We start from the raw sequence: 19,305 nt of genomic DNA on the forward strand, positions 1-19,305 counted from the left end.
GTTCTTCCTTTAAAAGAGCACTCACTTGGCTTTCAAGACTACTCCAGCATTTTGTCAATAGAGTTCAGAACAGGGCTAATGATTACCATTAAAGAAAGCCCAGAGTGATTTCAAGAACTTATCTTTCTGTATTTTGTTCTTTTTATCCAACTGTGGGATCCTGGAGTGAAGTCACTTCAGACAACTGTTCAGGTTTAGGGAAAAGAAAAAGAAGTCAGGGATAGAACAAGAGGAAAAATTTCCCTAAGTGGAAAACACCAGCTACTTCAAAACAATACTACCCTCCAATCTACAGGCTGATGACAGAAAAGCAACACATCCCTAGACATGTTATCAATAAATACATATTTTTTTATAATGGGCTAGTAGTCTTTGGGGGGAAATGTAAAGAAGAACATTAAGACATAGACAAAACTATTTTCCTTGTATCATTCTCTCACTCTGATTCCTGACCTTTGTAGTGTGTTGCACTGTAAAGAAATTCTGCCCAAATTCTTGGAATGCCTGGCCCTTGCCATAACTACACTTGTGCTTTCCTGTGCTTGTGTATGGCCTGCAGCAGCTTGTCTCATCTGCTCCCTACAGAAGTGTCTTCAGCCAAACTGGTGTCTCCTTTGCCAGTCTACCTCGACACTTAAAGTCTTGTGAAGAATTTCCTGCTGAATTTCACCTTTCCAGTTTCTTAAACCCCTCTGACAGGTGTTCAAACTCAATCCTGACTGATTTTAAAGAAACTGAATATGGCTGTATGCTCTGTACACATCGCTGTTTTGCATGAGATGCCATTTTCCTTACAACATCGCTTTTTCATTGCTGCTGTACCTTTTTTTTTTTTTTTTAAATATCTAGATGAGAAAAATACCAGCCCAAGCTGCTTTTAAGGAAACCTGCATCACTCAGCTGTGCACATCACCCCAGGAACAGTGGAGGCTCTAGTATTATAGTTAAACACACCACCTTTCCTCAGGAACTACACCTGGCAGCAAGGACTCTTGTGTGTGTTTGGGTTTTACACTGCCAGTGTCCTGTCCCAGCCTGAGGACCATGGGACAGTCACCCCCCTGCAAAAGCAAAGCCTAGAGAGGAAGCTCCCCAGTAATCTGGGCAATTTCCTGCTGGGAAGCCCAGCTGTATTCCAAGCCCATCCCACTTTGAGATCCTTCCCTCCGATCATCAGTGTATGGTGGTAAAGGTTTTGTGCTTTTCACCCTTCTATGGTGTGAAAGGGTGACTTTGGGTCAAATACAAGACCAGCATGTCCAAAAAGATATTGCTTCAGCTTACTGCTTCGCTTAGTGTGCTTAGTTTATGTTCTGGTAGTTGAATTCTCCAGTTAACCACTTTGTTTGCTTTTTTAATAAATCTCTTTGAATTGTTATCTCCTCATAGCGCTATCTCAGTTACTGAGAGTTTTTCCCTTTACATTTATATAAGGCTACTCCTCCTCCCTGCTGCCTTCATCTTTGATCTCCTCTCAGGAGTTAGAAATTATTGACCGCACATGCTGTGTTGATTTTCCTGCTTGCCATTTGAATGAATTATCATCATTATGCAATTCTGCTAGAAACATTAAATTTACAGAGGGTGAAGTTTGTCTGGATGGCTAAAAAAACTCAAATGGTTCCTTTTCACTTTTACCTGCTAGGAACCCTTGAATGAAATTCTGGACCCCATGGAAAGGCAAATTCCACAAAGCTCCAGACTTGATGACGCAAAATGTAACAAGGCATCGGGTAAAAGTTTAGCTGTAATCAATGGGAAACTCCTGCTGTTTTTAACTCTAATGCTTTTCTGCACTTGGTGAGGAATTTGTATATGACTCGGCGTTTAGCATACGTTACATTCCTATATGACCTGGTGTTTAGGATATGTTAGATGAAAAAGGATTGCTTGATTTACCATAAATTAGTAATGGGCAAAAGTAGCCAGCTGGGCTACTCCCATTGATTATAATGAGTAGGATTCCTCTAAGAGTATCCATTTCCATGTAGTCCCTTTGCTTTTTGTATGACTGAGAATAAATTTAAAGGAAACTATGTTATCAATATTTTAGTGGATATACTCCATTTTAATGAGATTTGTAAAATACAGGTTTGGCCCTAGATTAAAAATAAAACATGTCAGTTTGTTATTCCCATTGCTTTTTTGGCTATTGTTATTTAAAAATAAAAATCACAAGAAAGTGTACATATACATATATAAAACATATAGACATGCCTGTTTCTGTGTCAAAAAACAGCAATTCTCAACTACTTCCACCTTGAGATTCCTGTGGATGAGTAGATTATAATTTTCAAAATGTGGTTAGTGGAAGACTTCTGTGAGAGGATGTACGAATAAGGATGCCCAAACTTTGCAAAAGAGGCACCTAGAGAAAGTCCTCTGGGAGAATTTAGTAACTGCATGTTTCAAAATTATGTGGTTCCTTAACCATATATTTTTAACCCAGTTTTATGTCAACATTTAGAGAGTAGCGGAGTACAAGAACATCAGCACAGCTTCTAATGTCTACATTGTCACACTGTTTTTAATTTAAAAGCAGAGCCACACCACCCTTTAAGATACAATTAAAAGAGCAAATATGATTTGATTTATTAAAAGCTACTAATAAGCAAAGCTAGCCAGCTGGTCTCAATCTACAAGGGGGAGAATGATGGATGAACTTATAAGATTCATAGTTCACCTGACAACTAATCCGCACGGCAGCTACGGTGGCAGTTCTGTGGGAAGTGGTGCAATTGCACACAAATCATCATCATCTTCGTCATTTGTATGTCTATGGCAGCTTTCAGTCCTCTAACTCGCAGATCTTTGCAGACGCTTAATTAAGCCTCATGATATCCCCTCAAGGGAAGTCAATATTAGTTTACCTATAGGTAAACTGAGATACAGCAATGCACAACTTGCTCAAGGTCATAGAGTGGGCCAGTGGCAAAGCCATGAATAAAATCCTCTAAATTCGACCCCAGCAGCATGATTTAATTACAAAATGATGCTTCCCTTCTGTTAGCAGTTCCACACTGGAAATAGCAGCAGCAGATGCTTTTGGGAAGGAAGCAAAATGCGGCAAGAGCAAGAGGTAACAAAGTAGTAAAAACAACCCAAACAATATAGAACGATGTAAAAAAAAAAAAAAATCCATTTAAAACAAACCCCTCTCTAAACATGGAAACAAGTCTACTGGGCATCTTTTGTTGAATAAATTAGTTTTCTTTACTGAGGAGGGAATTTCATAATTTTACTTGCTCCCTAAACTACCACTCTCAACAACTAATTAATGTTAGTGGCTAGATAAGTAAACTAAACCATTGTGGTAGCATTTCTCAGATGTTTTGCATGTATGCAGACAGTGAAAAAAAACAGATGGAGAATACTATAATGAATTGAAATGTTCTATTTAAAAACTGTTTGTCAGCTGTAGTTAAGTTGACACTGTCATCATGGCAACAAATCACAACAGTTCACATGTTGTGCCTCGGCGCTCAAGTTTGCTCCTCAGAGCTGAGCTGTTGGAAACTGGAAGTTCTTGAGCAGCCCAGCGAGTGGAACGACAAACAAGCAGCGGCCACCTCAGGTTTCTACGGCACTTGGACTGGAAGGAGAAAGGTCAAGGGAGCACTAGGCTTTATAAAAAGCTGATGGTTACCTATACTATGCTGCACCAGATTAAAAAAATAAATAAACCAATCTACATAAGAAAAGCACTCAAAACCATACAAAGCAACCTCGTGGCCCTGATAACAAGCTAATGCTTTTCAGCTCAAGGTCACCGGTTGAAGTTAAGTTTGCTCTTGATGGAACTCAAAGTCATTACAATCTGCTGTTCAAAGCCCAGCCTATGCAAAATGCACTTCTGGTCTCTCTGCAGTCCCTAGCGGCCTGGAGCCCACAGATTTTTAACAATCAAACATCATTTCAGCTGGCATTGCTTGGCACCGCTTGGTACCTTTCTTGATATTCTCAGTGGAGGAGTGAGCGGGCACTGACACGGTGCTCCCTGAGCACCCTGCAACAAATCGCCCAGTTCAGCAGGTGCCCTGGCTGGGCTCTGCTTCTGGATAGGGTCCACTTCTATTACTGGAGACCCAGCCCTTAGTGCTGCCACTTTGCTACTCTTTACCAATTTGCTTCGAGGTTGGTGGGGATTTTTGTTTGATTTTTCTTTCTATACATGAAAGGAAAAAAAAAAAATACACATTTTCATACTCACTGTTTATTGCCCAAATCCAAAGCGGGTCAATCTGTAGTGGAGGAAAGAGCAAGGCATTTCACGAGGTGGCAAAGAATTAGGCCCTTAAATCCTTTGTCTGATTTAACTCCAAAGCCAGTTGAAGCTCAAATGGGGATCTTGGTATCATCCATTCGTAATTAAGATTACACTACTATACTCTGTAGACAGTAATAACATTTGGCAGGACTGAGATTTCTGTCATCTTCTCACAGGGCTTTTGAACGTAAGTCATGCTGCTAAAATAGCCTGCAATTCTAAATTACTCCAGATTAATTTAAATGGATTTGCATTTACATTTCTTTTACTTGTATTAGTTATGGCTATGCACAGTCAAAAGGAGTAATTAATAAAGAGTAAAATCGCAAAAGCCTGATTTTTCTTTACATCACCAGTAACTGGTTTGAATCTAATAGAACTAATACTTGTGTAGAAGAGTGGAAAATGATAGGCAAATAAGTTTCAAACACTCTACTTGGTCTTAATTATTCCACTTCTAAAGAAGAGGTGAGAAAAATGTCTGCAGAACTGCCTACTCAATAGAGCATGAATAATGAAAATATCTCTACACAGCTTGCAACCTCTTATAATGATGGTTGCAGAAAAAGAGTACATTATTAAACGTTGTGGCAAATGCATAGGACATTTATATCTCAGTTCTTTATTTTGCTAGATTTATGTCTTTAGTTAGTTGTGATCAAAAGTATTTGCAATACTTCTGGATGCAGAATTGTTCTTGCTATTGTCTCATGGAAAGACAGAGATTGTCACAAGGGAAAAATCAGACACTGGTTTTAGCAGCAAGAACTTGATTTATTATTGCTTCAAACAAGTTTCATGCATTAAAGATCCCTGTACAGAACACGACATGTTCTTTCTTTAAAAACAGCTACACACTTTAGGACGAGTGACATGATCCAAATGGTCTCGGCTGACATTGATGGCTATTCTAATGCAGCACCGGAATGTCTCCGTGACTCAATGTGTTTAACATTTTTTCAAGCAGAGAGGAGAAGAATAAAGGGGAAAAAACACTTAGTTAAAATGAAATCTCTGTTCTGCAAAACTTCAGTTTTCATCTCACTGTCTGTACTGACTGCTATCCCTTAGGCTAAAGAAAGCATTTCTACATCCATACACACACAACCCCCCTATATTCAGATGTGAATTTCAGCATTTGGTAATCATCTGTTGAGGGTCACATCTGAAATCCACTCATCTGAAGGGAAAACACTCCTTCATCTTCACTCGCCTTTGGAACAAGTACATACAGTTGTGTTAATTATAGGAAATAAATTCCTAAGTAACACTGCTGAAGCAAAAACACATGTAGACATTTTTACTGGGGGAAAGAATCAGGGAAGAAGGAGGAAGACTGACAGAGCTGAAAGGACCCAATGGTATAACAGGGTACTGATAACACAGTGTTTTAAGCTGCTGTAGCAATTCATCTTGAGAAAATCCTACAGCACTTCACATAGAACAGGTAAGCACATCTTTATATTTTAATATAGCTGAAATGTTTTACAGTTAAGTACCCCCCAAAAGGCAACTGATTATGTGAAGTTGAAAAAAATAAAGCTAGTTTATTATTTTACTATAGAACATGTGAACCTGTCATTTTCACCAAGTCTTTTTGTTTTTTCTTTTCTTTCTCCACTATCTGGAAGTCTATTCTATCCTTACAAGACGTGTTATTGTCCCGCTATTACAAGAAAGATTTGGTGAAGTTTCTTTTGGATCCCACCAAAACAACATGAAGGGTGACTAAAAAAAGAGATGAAAAGTGATCTGAAGTATTCCTTTTTCGAGAAAGAAAATATCAGCCACAATATCATTGATTCTGCTCACACATCAGATTAACATGAAGACAGCAGCAATTATGTTATTCTAGATTTATATTATATGTAAACGGACAGAACAACCCTCCATCCCTGAGGTTCCAAGGAGTTACAGACAACTTAAATACTCTTTCTTCCTTCATCATTTGCCTGTGTAACTTCCCTCCTGCTTTCCTCCTACAGTCTGAGTCTTGTTATGACTCCCATGGCTCTGATTTCCTCTTTCCCACCCTCAGATCCAATTCTTCCATGGACATGAAAGGTTCCTCTGCTCTGCTTCTGCGTGCATGCACTTCAGATACAGCAATTGCTCCTTTAAGTCAACCGTATGCACTTCTTAGTGTCCAGAAAACTAAACTACTTCAAAAAATGGCAGGCTGGACTGTCAGTGATCATGTAAGGACTGCAATCAGTTGAGCTATGCCGACTTAAGTACATCAAAGAAAGGAGATGGCTCATTGACCAAAGCAGTTCTTTTCAGCACTAATCTCAGCTCTTCAGTGGCCAGGTGACCACCATGGCAGGGCGACCAACATCAGCCTCCATGTAGTCACCTGGCCAGCAAGGGCTGCAAGGAAACAACAGGCTCTGAAATGTACTCACTGCCCAGTGAGGAACATCCAGTGAATTAAGCGATTATGCCACCAACCCCCCTCACCTCTGCAATGGCAAGTCATAACATACCAGACCATTTTAAAACACAGGATATGTTTACCTTGATTTTATTCCATCCCTGCACAGACAACCTTTGCTAAGGAAAGTAACCTAAAAAGGGGCTAATCACAACACAAAAAATGAAAGCACCTAAACAGCACCTTCACTAAAGAATAAAAAAAAAGGGGGGGGAGGGAAGTGCCAAACTGCTATTTGACACCTCTAAGTGATCAAATTTGTTTCACGAGACACTGTGATTAAGCTCAACAGAAGAGCTGGTACATACTGACTGCTGCTTAGCATGCTTTCAGTGTTATTCTCGATCTCCAGGTAGCAATTACACATGATTTCCTAAATATTTTGTTTTGCATTATGGCCCAGGCCTATTTCTCCTTTGGATCATCTCTATCTTAAGGCTAGTAATGGAAAGAATACTGGTACAAGGAGAGAAATCAGAGTAGCTTATTTGCTTTTAGCATTCCCCTGAACAGATTCTTAAAGTTTTCCCAGAACATTTTGGGCTGAATGTGTGAGTCCACAGATCCGCAGCATTCACCTGCAGTTTGAGGAAGAGGAATGAAGACACTGCAGGTACAGAAGAGCATTTGAGAGCAAGCTTGAACAACCTGCATATAACTTTAGCAGACTTTGTACAGTTGAACTTATTTTCATGCAACAGAACTCTGAGACTACAGGTAGAGGTGTGAAAGTAGCTGAGAAAATAACCAAAACATACTGCTAACCTGCAAGAACCTCAGCATTTCCCATGTACAACCAGTGGTGTCTTCCCAAGCAAAAATGTGGGTGTCCAGATCCCCTAATGAGGTCACAACAGGTGGGTTTCTTCTAACTACATAAGTGTGATGCCAAAGTTGTTCATCTATTATCTCTTTAAAGCTGACAGAGAGGCAGGTACTTTGTTGAATTTCTCTCTTCTAAAGTAGCCATCTGAAAGAAGGAAGATACATCGTACCCTAGAAGGCCCCATTTCTCTCCACCAGCTATAAAGAGAGTCAAAGATGGGGAGCTCAGATACAGAAGTTTACACTACAGATGTCTAAAGTTAAGTGAAATGAATCTCATCATAGGAGTTTTTTCCAAGGACTTGAAAGAGGAGAGGATTTCATCACAGAGCTATTTCAAGATAACTGTCATAGTAAAAAAAAAAAAAAAAAAAAAAAAAAAAAAATTCGCTTAGTTGTAGCTGGCTTTAAATTTGGCTTGTTTCTCCTTAGTAAAATTGGTTTAAACATCACATTCAGAGTTATTTCACTCTGTTTGCAACAATACAGTAAGTGGGTCAGAAGAGATGATGAATATGAGGATTTATTCCCTTTGTTCTTGATTTTACAAGTGAATGACTATAAAGTCCCATTCATAGTCTGTCTGTATCCTCAGTGGTCTCTTTGTAAAAGCAAAGCGACTTCACCAATTACACATTTCTAGAATGATCTAGATTCCTTGATACAAAGATTATGAACATCACATATTAATACTTTTTCTCACTTAATTTTTTCCTTCTGTAGGTCCCTGACATACCTCAAACAACATTCTAGCAGGACAAATCAGCTTTTTACTTCTACTTTTTCAAAAGAAGGCAAAGGAAAAGGTGATTTCCCAATTTATATTTGTTGTTGAGCCTCATTATTCCTTTAAGAAAACCTTTTAATTAAAACCATAGTTTGTCCACTTTGTTTGGTGAACCTCCCTGTGAACATTAAGCAGAAGGTCTTGCACACAACTGTCCAGGGGCTACTGGTAATTACATAAAACCAAAGAGACTGAAGAGACTAAAGGCATAGAGTAAGGCAAAGTGCTTCAATAAAAATGCAAAGGGTGGGGTTTTTCTTGTAATAAATGGATTAAACATAGCTGAAGATCTTACAGGTGTGGTTAGACTTTAACTGGGCTGGATTGTACTGACATTTATTAATACAATTTAAAGTCATCAGTTAATAGGCTTGAACTCTCTTGGCTTTAAACAGGGTGTGTAAGAGATTGCTGTACCAACACATTAATCCAAGAATGCTCTCAACTTTTCTATTTCCTTTCTTGACATTTCTCTTTGACCACTGTCAGGCTAACAGTTGTTTCTTGAGAGAAAGAAATAGAAATATCTCATACACAGACAAGGATCCTCCACTTATATATCTCTTGTTATTCTCTTGCTGATAGTCTCCCCCTGTCACTGTACAGTAGCAGCCAAAGAGGCCAGGCAGGTGCATTTCTTTGTGCAGCTGAAATGATGCTTCGTGCTGCTAACAAGTTATCACCAAAATTACAGTCAACAGAATTTAAGCTAGAAGATTGAGACTGGACAGACATACTGACCTACATGCTTTCACAGACTTTCTTGCCTATTCTGATCTTCTTTCACCCCTCTTCTCACTTCTCTGGCAGGTAACTATTGATACACCGAGTGTAAGGTATATATTTATGAAGGAAGAAGAGCTAGTTATCTAACACACATGTAAGAAAACAGAAATTAGTCCAGTCCTGAGAACAGAATCGCAGAAGAGAGGAATTAAAAGGAAAAAGAGAAATAGTCAAGACAAAGAAAGAGCTCATGTTAAAACCAGTAAGAATTAATTACGTCAAAGTTACAGGTACACTTCAATAGCTTTGCATTGTTCTGACAATGTGAGACAAACATACACAGGCACACAAACAGCCAAAATAGATATATGTATTTTATGTATCTGAGTGATGTAGAATAACTGAAGAAACCAGAAAATCTGACACATAAGACTCATACATTAAGTTAAATATACAGGAGTACTATCTGAAAAAATGGCCCAAAGCACAATTCAAGGACGACTTCTTGGTTGAGTAGCTGTTTTGTTTCCTGTAAACGGCAGGTAATTTTTAATGACACCCTTTAAAAAAGTCCTAGTTTGAGGAACCAACAGAAGTCCAGTGAGCCCAATTTCACTGCTCTGCAAAAATCCAAAATACTCCACTAATATTAAAAAAAAAAAAAAAAAAAAAAAAGCCAGGTCTAGTCCTCTGTTCCACATATGAGTGAAATGGGGGACCGAAAATCAAAACCAGGGAATTATAGTCAGCATTTATGTCAGAATCCAATAGGATTTAAAAGTTCTTCATGTCTTTCGCAGCAACAAACCTGTTTTAGATGCAGCAGTAGGCTGGGATACTTCACCTAATGTCCAGTAGGTGTGAATACTCAATGAAAGTGAACATCTGTTTAGTCACAATGCGAAAGTTATATAATTGTGCCACTGACCTTGCCGTATTCACCTCCCTCCAGGTTTCCAGTGAACTCAGATAAATTGTTCTGTGGCCAAGAATATTGCATCAGCCTTAGCATAAAGTTTATCTGGTACCTCAGAAACTGTGAAGTCATAGTAGAACAATATCTAGGTGATTTTTTTCTTTTAATGCAATTTAAGAAAAGTATAATTGAATTTCTACTTCTCTCTTCCAGATGGCTTACTTGTGAAATTTACAACCGACACAGATACAAGCTAATACCACGAGAGGGGTAAGTTTTAAGATGGCCAGGCTCATTTAGGAAAATAAGTTGGAGCACTCCCAGACCCTTAGGAATGAATCTTGAATCTCCTACTCCATGTCTTTATTACATCTTTGAAGTATTCAATGCTTGGGAGGTGGGGGGAGAAGATTAAAAAGAGTTTTCTGTGAAGATATTAAGCTTTCCTTGCCTCTTGGTCAGCTACAAATCATCAGGCTGTTCAAACCTCAGACACTATACCAATCCTGAATGCTCAAATGACATTCATCAAACAATTTCCTAATGAGATGTATTAGAAACCACTTAGGAAAAAACATATCTGTCTAATTTCCCAGAACAGAGTAGAGGCTTAATTTTGTTCACAGCTACACTGGAGTAATTCTAGAATAACTTAATTGATGACATTGAATTACTCAAATTCTCGCAGCAGTGTATCTGGAAGGTGAATTTGTTTGTGGGGACAATGGATTACAAGGACTCAAGGTGCAAGATTCAAGCCCCAAATGCTAGCGGCCACTGAAATAGATTTTTTTCCTGTAATTTAATGGGCTTGTGAGTATCATGTTCGGATAAACAGCTACAAATACAGGGTAGCCCTAAAGTTGCTCTGCAGTACAGCACTGCTGGGATGGAGGATGAGTCAGTCCAAAGAGTCTCAAAAGCTTCCTTGGCAGCTGCTCTCACAGCAGCAGGAGCAGAGCACAGCTTGCAGCCCAGCCTGGGTGTTCAATGAGTTCCCAGTGCATTGTCATTGTTATTAGCCAGGGCTAGATGAAAGGCTTCTTAAGCAGACAAGCTTTATAATACACGGCTGAATTATAAGATCAACCTCCGATGAAATACATTTGCAAAAAAAAAAAAAAAACAACAACAACAACAACAAAAAACAACAACAAAAATCACCACAACAACAACAAAAAACCAACAAGAAACAACAACAACAACAACAATAATAATAATAATAATAAAAACAAAAACAAACAAAAAACCAACCAAACAAACAAAAAAAAAAAACAAGCACACACCACAGGGACAGAAAATTCCAAGCAAAATCATATTTCCTTTTCCTTGTATGGAGAAAACAAAACCTCCTGCACATCGTCACCAGACCAGCAGTGGTCACAGACATTTATTTCCTAACGTATCAGGGCATTTTCCTTTTAGGGAAAATGGTTATAGATCTGTTAAAACAAAATCACGAAAGATGTCTATCGACTGGAAAGGATAAATACATACAGTATAGTTTCTGCTAATCTGTCTGGAAAAGGGAGTGAAAAACAATAGATATATTTAAATTCATGCAAGCTTAGACAATGTTTTTTTTTTGTTTTGTAGCACGATATAGTCTTTGCCTGTGGAGCACAATGGAAAACGCTACAAGTCCCATGTTAAAGGCAGGTTCCACAATAGGGAACTAACTTTGAATCCAGTCTCTCCTGTACTTCATGTGAACATTTGAATTATAAAAATCTCATTCATACATGCTGTTCCTCTATTCTTGGCCATCTCGCTCTTATAACATGACTGCATAAAACTAATGTCCAAAAAGTGTTTGTAAGACCTACGCCAAGATGCATTCTACGAGTCCCAAGAGACCCTTTGTTGTTAATATCTTGTCCCATAGATTTGGAAGTTAAGGTCTTTGTTGTATTCGTATTAGTTTTCAGTTTCAGAAGGTCTGTTAACTAAACACATTTCTAAATCTATTCTGTTTCTATTTTTAGTGAACCCAAAACCTGCCTCACCTTGTCTTTTCCCCACCCAGAATTTCATCCGCTAGATCTTTAACTTTGGAGAAGTGCAGAGGGCAAACCAATGTGAAAGAGCAAACTAGAAGAATAAAAGAGTCTAATAATTTTCCATTAAAAGAGCTGATGACAGCCATGCTACGGAAACCACTCCTTAGAACAAGAGACAGCATACTGTCTAACAGTTGTGGTTGAGATTTACTTGCTAAAACGGCTAAAATCTGCAACAAATTCTGTCCACATTTGAACTCGAATAACATGCTAAATTATTGCATGGACATAAGATGAGAAAGCAAGATTATCTCCCGAAATGTATAAGGTCATCAATAAATAACTTATATTAGAGGAAATACAAGCAAAATAAGCAAGAAAAGTTAGCCTTTGTCTTCTTTTTCAGAAGTAAAAGATATTAATTGCTGCAACAAGCACACAGGCTTAGACACAAGATTCTGAGGGGACTTAAGGTCTTCTTAATGTAGATTCCAGTCTAATACAGAGATCACCTCGTGGATGCTTTACCTGTCTTTTAAAACCACAGACACTGTTTATCTTCACTTTCACAACCAAAGCTGAAGCAGCTACTAGAGTTCATTTGGAAGCAATTTATTAGGAAACTATGTGGGGTACTGTTATTTACCATTTCATGCAGCCTAACAGCTGGAAATTAGGTTTTCCAGCAGCGCGATACCTACCAGGTACCCACAGCCCACCTTGCAGAACTTCTCAGATCATATGATGAAAATCCCTGGTCAGGTCAGTGGTCCAAGTTGTTTCTACATCTCCTAAATTCATTGTCTCTTTTAGGCACATGTACAAGTGCAGCTCTCATTTGAAACTCCCATTTTCTCTCTGTATTAAGAGTAACAGCTTCTTTAGCACATGAGAATAATAGCTTCCTTTGTCCATGCAGATTGTATGTGCACAAAAAATCCCACAAACGAAGTACATGAAAGGACTGCAATAAAGGTATATATGCAAGCTAATAGAAGCAGTCAGAGCTGGAAAAATAAGGGATACAATGAAACACTTTCTGACACAGGTGCTTGCCCAGCCAGGAACCCATTAGCACCTTGTCACAAAAGCCCCTAAGCACACGAAAATATGAATTTGGACGTCATAAAAAAACAATGGACATACACAATTAAGTGGCCAATGAAAACCTGTCATCTTCTCTCTCTCTTTGGAACATAGCCAGAAATGGCTGGTGGGAGGAAAATACAATTTGAAAGTCTCTCAATCTCAACTGTTAATGTTTACTTGTAGGAAAGAAAAAAAAAATACAACTCATTGTAAAAGGCAGGAGAGAAAAAAAGTGGTATGTAGCAATATCTCTATTAATTTTATGAGTCTTATGAAACCTGTAGACTGGTAGTGACTGCTGATTTAGCAGTATCTAGGGGCAAATATGCTCAGCATCTCCCAACATTTACATACAGGGCAAGTTACAAAGCATCTGCCAAAGAACCAGCATCTCCACCTTCACAGTCTCCCACATCAGTTGTCCCAGCTTCCCATACATCACTTCATCTGCTGCAGTACAGCCACTGTTCTTCAAGCACGTTTTATGTACCTCGATTTTCCTACTCCTCCACTTCAGCCACTCCTCAACAAATCCTGAGTCTCCCACCTTCAAATCCAAAGCTTCACCACAGCATGAAAACTACTTACATCTCAGCTGTTGCACTTGACACGTAGTGAGCTTGAAGCTTTAGTCTAACTAAAACTATGCTCTGTTGGGTTTCTGGAGTCGAACTTCCTTGGTCATAGCTCATGATCTTTGTCTTCAATAAGCATCCAAAAATCTGTTTAAAACTTGTTTATCCTTTCTAGGATTTTACCAAGAGTCCACCCACATGTAACTTCATCACATAAGCCTTTAATTATGAAAACGAAAAAAGCCTGCATGAGAAATCACACACCCACTCTCACCAGCACACCTCTCCCCACCCTGTTTGTCTTGATTATACGTACTTAGGTGGGAAACTGTTTATTATCACCAATTATGGAGCAACTCTGTCCTTACTCCAGAAATCCATCATATTAGAGATTGCGTAAGTACTGTAAAATAAGACAGTCCTCGATGCAAAGAGCTCTCGGCAAGTTTGCCCTGGATAGGACTCTCCTGGTACTTGCCAGCCACGACACCTCTCTGGAATCCCTTTGCTGTTCACCATACAACAGGGGAAAAACCTCAAGAGAAAACACATGTCTTGAAGTAAACATCACACATACTTAGAAACACTTTTAAACAAAGATTGGAAATTACAAGTTTGATCACCTCAGTGATTTTCATAGGATCAACAGTTTCTTCCCCTATGTTTTTCACTGCACAGTCACTCTGAAGGACAAAAAGACTTGAAAAACAAATCTGACAGGCACTTGGAAATACCCTTGTTTTCAGGGCTTAAGAGAATTAAGGGCCTGACTCTTCCACTAGCACAAATAAGAAATAAATGCAGAGTCACCTGACATTATGCTGCTGTAAAACACATACGCAGCCAAGATGTTGCGCTTGCTTCAGTGGAATAACTTCAGGAACACGTGCAGATTGACATGCAAATAAACCTCTTGAAATTGCACCAAGAGAGGTGGAGAGAGAAAGACAATCTTGATTAAAATTTTTTGAAGGACACTACTGTGAGGTGCTCAGTTATGATCAGCTCAACATAAATTATCATATAACCCATTTCTGATGAGAATGCAATATGAGCTAAATTTTAGACTGATTTATAGCTTATGAAAGCTTCACTGAAAACCCTGGTTGTTCCACAAGTCCAAGCCAGTGCAGAATTTAGGTTTGTTTTCATTCATTAAACATGTAAGATTGTGCATGAGGGGTGGAAGGCCGTAGAAACACAAGAAAAGGACTTTAAAAAAATAATCATCCCATATAAGGAAAAGATTATTCCCCTGTGCAAAGCCCTAAATCTGTGTTCTGTTTGCCCTGAATCGACTGCAATGATGACGTCATTTCAAAAGTGATGATGTAGATTTTGAAAAGGAATACAATAATACAAATGAAATGAAATCTTTCTCTTATATTCACAGACTCTCGATGCCTTTTTTGAGGCAAAAAGCCTCTACCTGCATCAAGTCCCTGTTTAGTTTGGGAGTCTGCAAAGAGCAAGCAGTGGCCTACCTTAGCCAGCAATGAAAAATGTATTTTTCTCTTCCTTTTCTAACCCGCTTCAGATGCACTGTGAAATCTCCTGCTAAAAAACCCACAGGCTCTAGCGGAGTCCACGTTCTGGTCACAGTTGCAGTGTACAACCACAGAAACAGCAGAAACGTTGATTTATTTGTACTCGTGTAAATGAGATCACGGAGTCAAAGCTCAGAGCCGAGACTGTAAAACAAGACTAGCAACTTGCAAAATTGATTATTAAAATGCTATCCCATACAAAACAGCAGTCACATGTGGGGATTCAGATTTTTGAAGATACTTGGGTTTTGCCTTAAAGTTTGGGGTTTCTTTAGTTATTATTACATGTCATTAATCTGTTCAGACACTATCTCCCTTTAATTTTGCTTGTTACTTTTAATAGGGTATTTCAAGATATTGGCAAAGTATCTCTCCTTTTGTATTAGCTTCGCTCATGCAGCCCTTGGAGCTCAAAGACTTACATGATTAATAGCTCTGCCAGCCATTCTTATTTAAAAACTATTCCTATTTTCTCTCTTTTTACCCTGTCCCTTATTTTCCTCTACTCTCTGTGCAGAATACCCACTGCCAGCATCTTCATGCAGCTCAAAACTTTGCAACTTTATTTCAGCCTATTCCTTTTCCACTTGAAGAAAGTCCTGTCGATTTTATTTGACTGGATAATAGTCAAGCAACTCAAAGCACAATCCTACAAGTAGCTGAGCGCCCGCTATTGATGTAAGACGAAACCAGTAATTTAGCATCTTTGAAAGAGCTCAGCACCTTGCAGGATGGTGTCAAAGTGTTTCAGCTTGCTAAGCTATGATTTGCCCATGACCCATTTCTCACTTGTAAGTCAGCGTTACCTTCTAGTCTTGCATTCCAAGAAAACAGAGAAAGGTATTTAAACAAGATCACACAGGATCTGTCACCAAGCAGGCAAGGCAGGTTCCTTATTGCAAGCCTCCCAAGCAAGCACTGGAAGTGCAAGTTATATTCTCAAAATTATTCTGCCATCCCCATAACAACTTTTCTTAAATATATCCAGTGTTTCTCGACTCTGTTTAGGTAGCCATGTCTCCTCAATATCTCATTCAGGTGTAGCACGGAAAAGTCTAACAACCCTGGGCTGGCAGCCAAGCTTGCCAGTGACTGACGCTTGCTTAACTGAGCAAAGATTTGCTCTGCTCCAAGCAGGAACCCGACTACACCAGGACCAGCAGTGACAGCGAGGGTGCAGGCTTGCATCCTAACAACGCCGTTTCCAGCTTGTGCTCAGGCAAGTGGAACCAGTACTTAAGCTGAATGCTAAAAGGCTTCAATCTTGTGCTTCTTTCCAATTCACCTCTTGTATAAACCCAGGACTTCTTAGCGAGAGCAGCACATTAGGGTAGTTACATTGCTAATCTGGGCATAATTTTAAGCTCAGTGAAAGGGGATTTAAACATTGAAGGAGAAGGAAAGCAAAGAGAGGCATAGAAGAGAGGAGGATGGAGGGGAATGAATTGCTTAGAATACATTTTTTTAAAAATGCGTTCTTGCCAGTAAGTGATAGAAATAAATCAGCAGTATGAAGTCACTGGTAGCTGGATTTAAAACAGATTTTATGACCATTTGCTAAGGGGCCAACATAAAGCATAAGCAAAACTAATAAAAATATAGCTTCAACGAGCAATGATAATGTTAAGCTGTTGGAACAAATTCTTTGATTTAAATGAAATTACACTTCTCCAAACATAGACTACAGGCAAATTTAACAAAATCTCTGCCCCAAAGGTTTTACTGTCTAACCAGTCAATGACTGGGGGTGTAACAGAAACAAATGAATAAAGTCTGTGCCCAGCATAAATCTGTGGATACCTATATCTCCTTGCCTCACTTGAAAAAAACAAAACCTAATTTTCCACAGAGAGCAACTGAAGAATTACAGCTTTCATGTACACAATTCTATGACTATTAATGATTGCCCCCACCTCCAATGTGGTTGGTGTTTTTTTTTTGTTTTTTTTTTTTTTTTTTTTTTAACTGAGTATACCTTTTGTTGAATAAAAGTAATTAAAAGAGGTAAAATGATCTGGTGGTAGGTCAGTTTAAACCTAGGTGGACTAGAGATCTGTAGAAGAGAAGTCAGAGTTGGTCTCATGCATATGATTTCATCAACATTCACAGAATTTTGGAATCTGGTCTCTGATGCTTCTCAGTCTTGGAGAAGTTCCTAACTATAACCTCATTCATCAAACATAATTGCAATGTATTGGTCAAAGAACACACCCTTTACATATCCAGTGGCCTGATCTTGGGTTTGACATGCAAGAAACATTGTACCAAGCTCTGAATAGCAATGAAGTTAGCCCGCGGACTGAGATAACCCCTTAAACTTTTCATCTCTTAAAACTTTGGTTTACACATTTCAATTAGGTCACAAGCAAAATCCATTTGGTCATGTCAATCTACAGATGACACAGCTGGATCATAAAAATCACCACAGAGCTAAGTACAATTGGTAATCTCAATAGCAGGCAAAGATGCTCTAAATTAGAAACGCGTGGGTGGGTTATGCATCTCTACTACCTCTCTTCAGTAATCCATCTGCTAAGTATTTTTTTTAATACATTATTCTTACGTGAACATAAAAGTGGAAAAATAAATAGTTCAACTAAGGTATACTAAGAAATAAACATTAGTGGGAATGGGCAGGACAAGCAAGAGTGGAAGTGAAGGCCTCTCAAAGAAAAGCTTTACAGTCCACAAACATCTGAGTGATCCTGTGGCCAGATCTCTGCTGCTTCTTTCAGGAGACAGAAAACCAAAGACCACTGAAAACTTCGGCATCATTAATATTGAAATGGCTTGGGGTTTTTCCCTTCCCTTTCCTTTCTCTGGGACTTTTTTTGAACCTGGATCTCATAATTGAAAGCCAGTGGATTAAGCATAACACATCAAACCACTGTTAACACCCAGTCTCCCGCAAGGCTGAATCCTAACAACTCTGTTTTCTGCCTACAGTATGTGCAAGCAAGTGGAACCACCACATGCACTGCATGCTAAAGGCCACAGCCTTTGTCTTCTCCAAGTTCTGTCTATTTCAGAGGCTAACATGCTGCAATTAGTCTAATTAATGTGAAACAATGAGCTGTGTTACCACTTATCAAATTGATTGTTCCCCTATCAAAACAAAACAGGCTGGCTTTTTGATGTAATTTCAAGAGATGATTTGAAATGTCATGTTGCTGCAAGCCAATTACCTTATGACTGGAGTCACGGTCAACAGAATACATAATTAGCACGAGTTTGGGCAGGCTGCTTACTGCTAGTATGCTAATTAACTGTCTTTTGTCATAAAACAAAAAGGTTGTAGCTAGGGTTGTGAAATAGGTCTTTTTTATTTACATTTCTTTGTGCTTATCAATGTGAGGTATGACAATGCAAAGGAATGGAAAATTTTAATTCCGCTACTTCAAATTAATACTGAGCTGCAAGGTCAGGCAGGGCCCTGGACTACAAGCGATGCTCAGCTCTGCCGTCTGGGACACATGGGCTGCACCCTCTGCCTGGAGCACGGTAAAATTAAGCACCAAGCAAAGATCATACCAAAGAGCCACCAAGTAACTCCTGCAAAACAACTGATGGCATTCGATGGGTACCAGATGCTCCTTTCCAAAAAGGAGAAGAGCACCTGTGACAGCCCGAGCACGCAGGGAGCCATCCTGCCAACCCCAAACTGCTCCACCACACCTCTCCAAAGCGCTCTCCAGAAAAGTCTAAACTAGAAACAAATGACATTATTACTTCTGTTTCAGCATGGTGCTCAAAGAACACTGAGCAGGGGTGTGTGGGACAGCAAACAAACCCAGCTTGTGAGTAAAAAGCTTCATAACTCAGCTGCTGCCACCTCCTCTCTATTGCCTCATTTGTGTGATAGATTTTGTATTCTTCAGGCATTTGTTAAAGAGCTGATTGTGCACGGCGCTGGGTGTCCTATCTACCTGTAGGTTTTGGGAGAAGCTGAGGAGCTCATTACTTTGCAGGATAAAAATCTAGCAAAAAGAATCCGAACTTAAAAGCCATCTGTCAGCGGCTCCCACTCTGCCCCCTCTCTGCTCCACGCACCGCAATGCTGTCACATGAGGGTAACCGAGGGCAGAAATTACCTTAGTGAATCATCGCTAATTCATACCAATTTGAATTCTAGTTTTCTT

General features: G+C 39.1%; 1 protein-coding gene and 1 long non-coding RNA gene across 31 annotated transcripts in view; one reads left to right on the forward strand and one right to left on the reverse strand.

Annotated features, from left to right (window-relative positions):
* ESRRG (estrogen related receptor gamma) overlaps positions 1 to 19,305 on the reverse strand; it is a 405,281-nt gene that overhangs the window by 196,421 nt on the left and 189,555 nt on the right. For 2 of the 30 annotated variants that reach the window (XM_065058475.1, XM_065058483.1), the window contains exon 3: positions 4,211 to 4,241. The exons of 27 other annotated variants lie outside the window; for them this stretch is intronic. Coding sequence is in view for 1 of the 3 variants with exons in the window: in XM_065058455.1 (XP_064914527.1) it covers positions 13,633 to 13,634 (2 nt within the window). In the remaining 2 variants the exon portion in view is untranslated. Of the gene's footprint in view, positions 1 to 4,210; positions 4,242 to 13,632; positions 13,655 to 19,305 lie in introns of those variants that run through there. One more of the 30 variants, XM_065058455.1, reaches the window with a different exon arrangement.
* LOC110357039 (uncharacterized) lies at positions 9,948 to 11,781 on the forward strand. The gene is made up of 3 exons (XR_002410463.2): positions 9,948 to 10,063; positions 10,169 to 10,225; positions 11,552 to 11,781. It is a non-coding gene; the product is annotated as an uncharacterized LOC110357039 (long non-coding RNA).

This window comes from Columba livia, chromosome 3 (assembly GCF_036013475.1).
Source record: "Columba livia isolate bColLiv1 breed racing homer chromosome 3, bColLiv1.pat.W.v2, whole genome shotgun sequence".
Lineage (NCBI taxonomy): Eukaryota > Metazoa > Chordata > Aves > Columbiformes > Columbidae > Columba > Columba livia.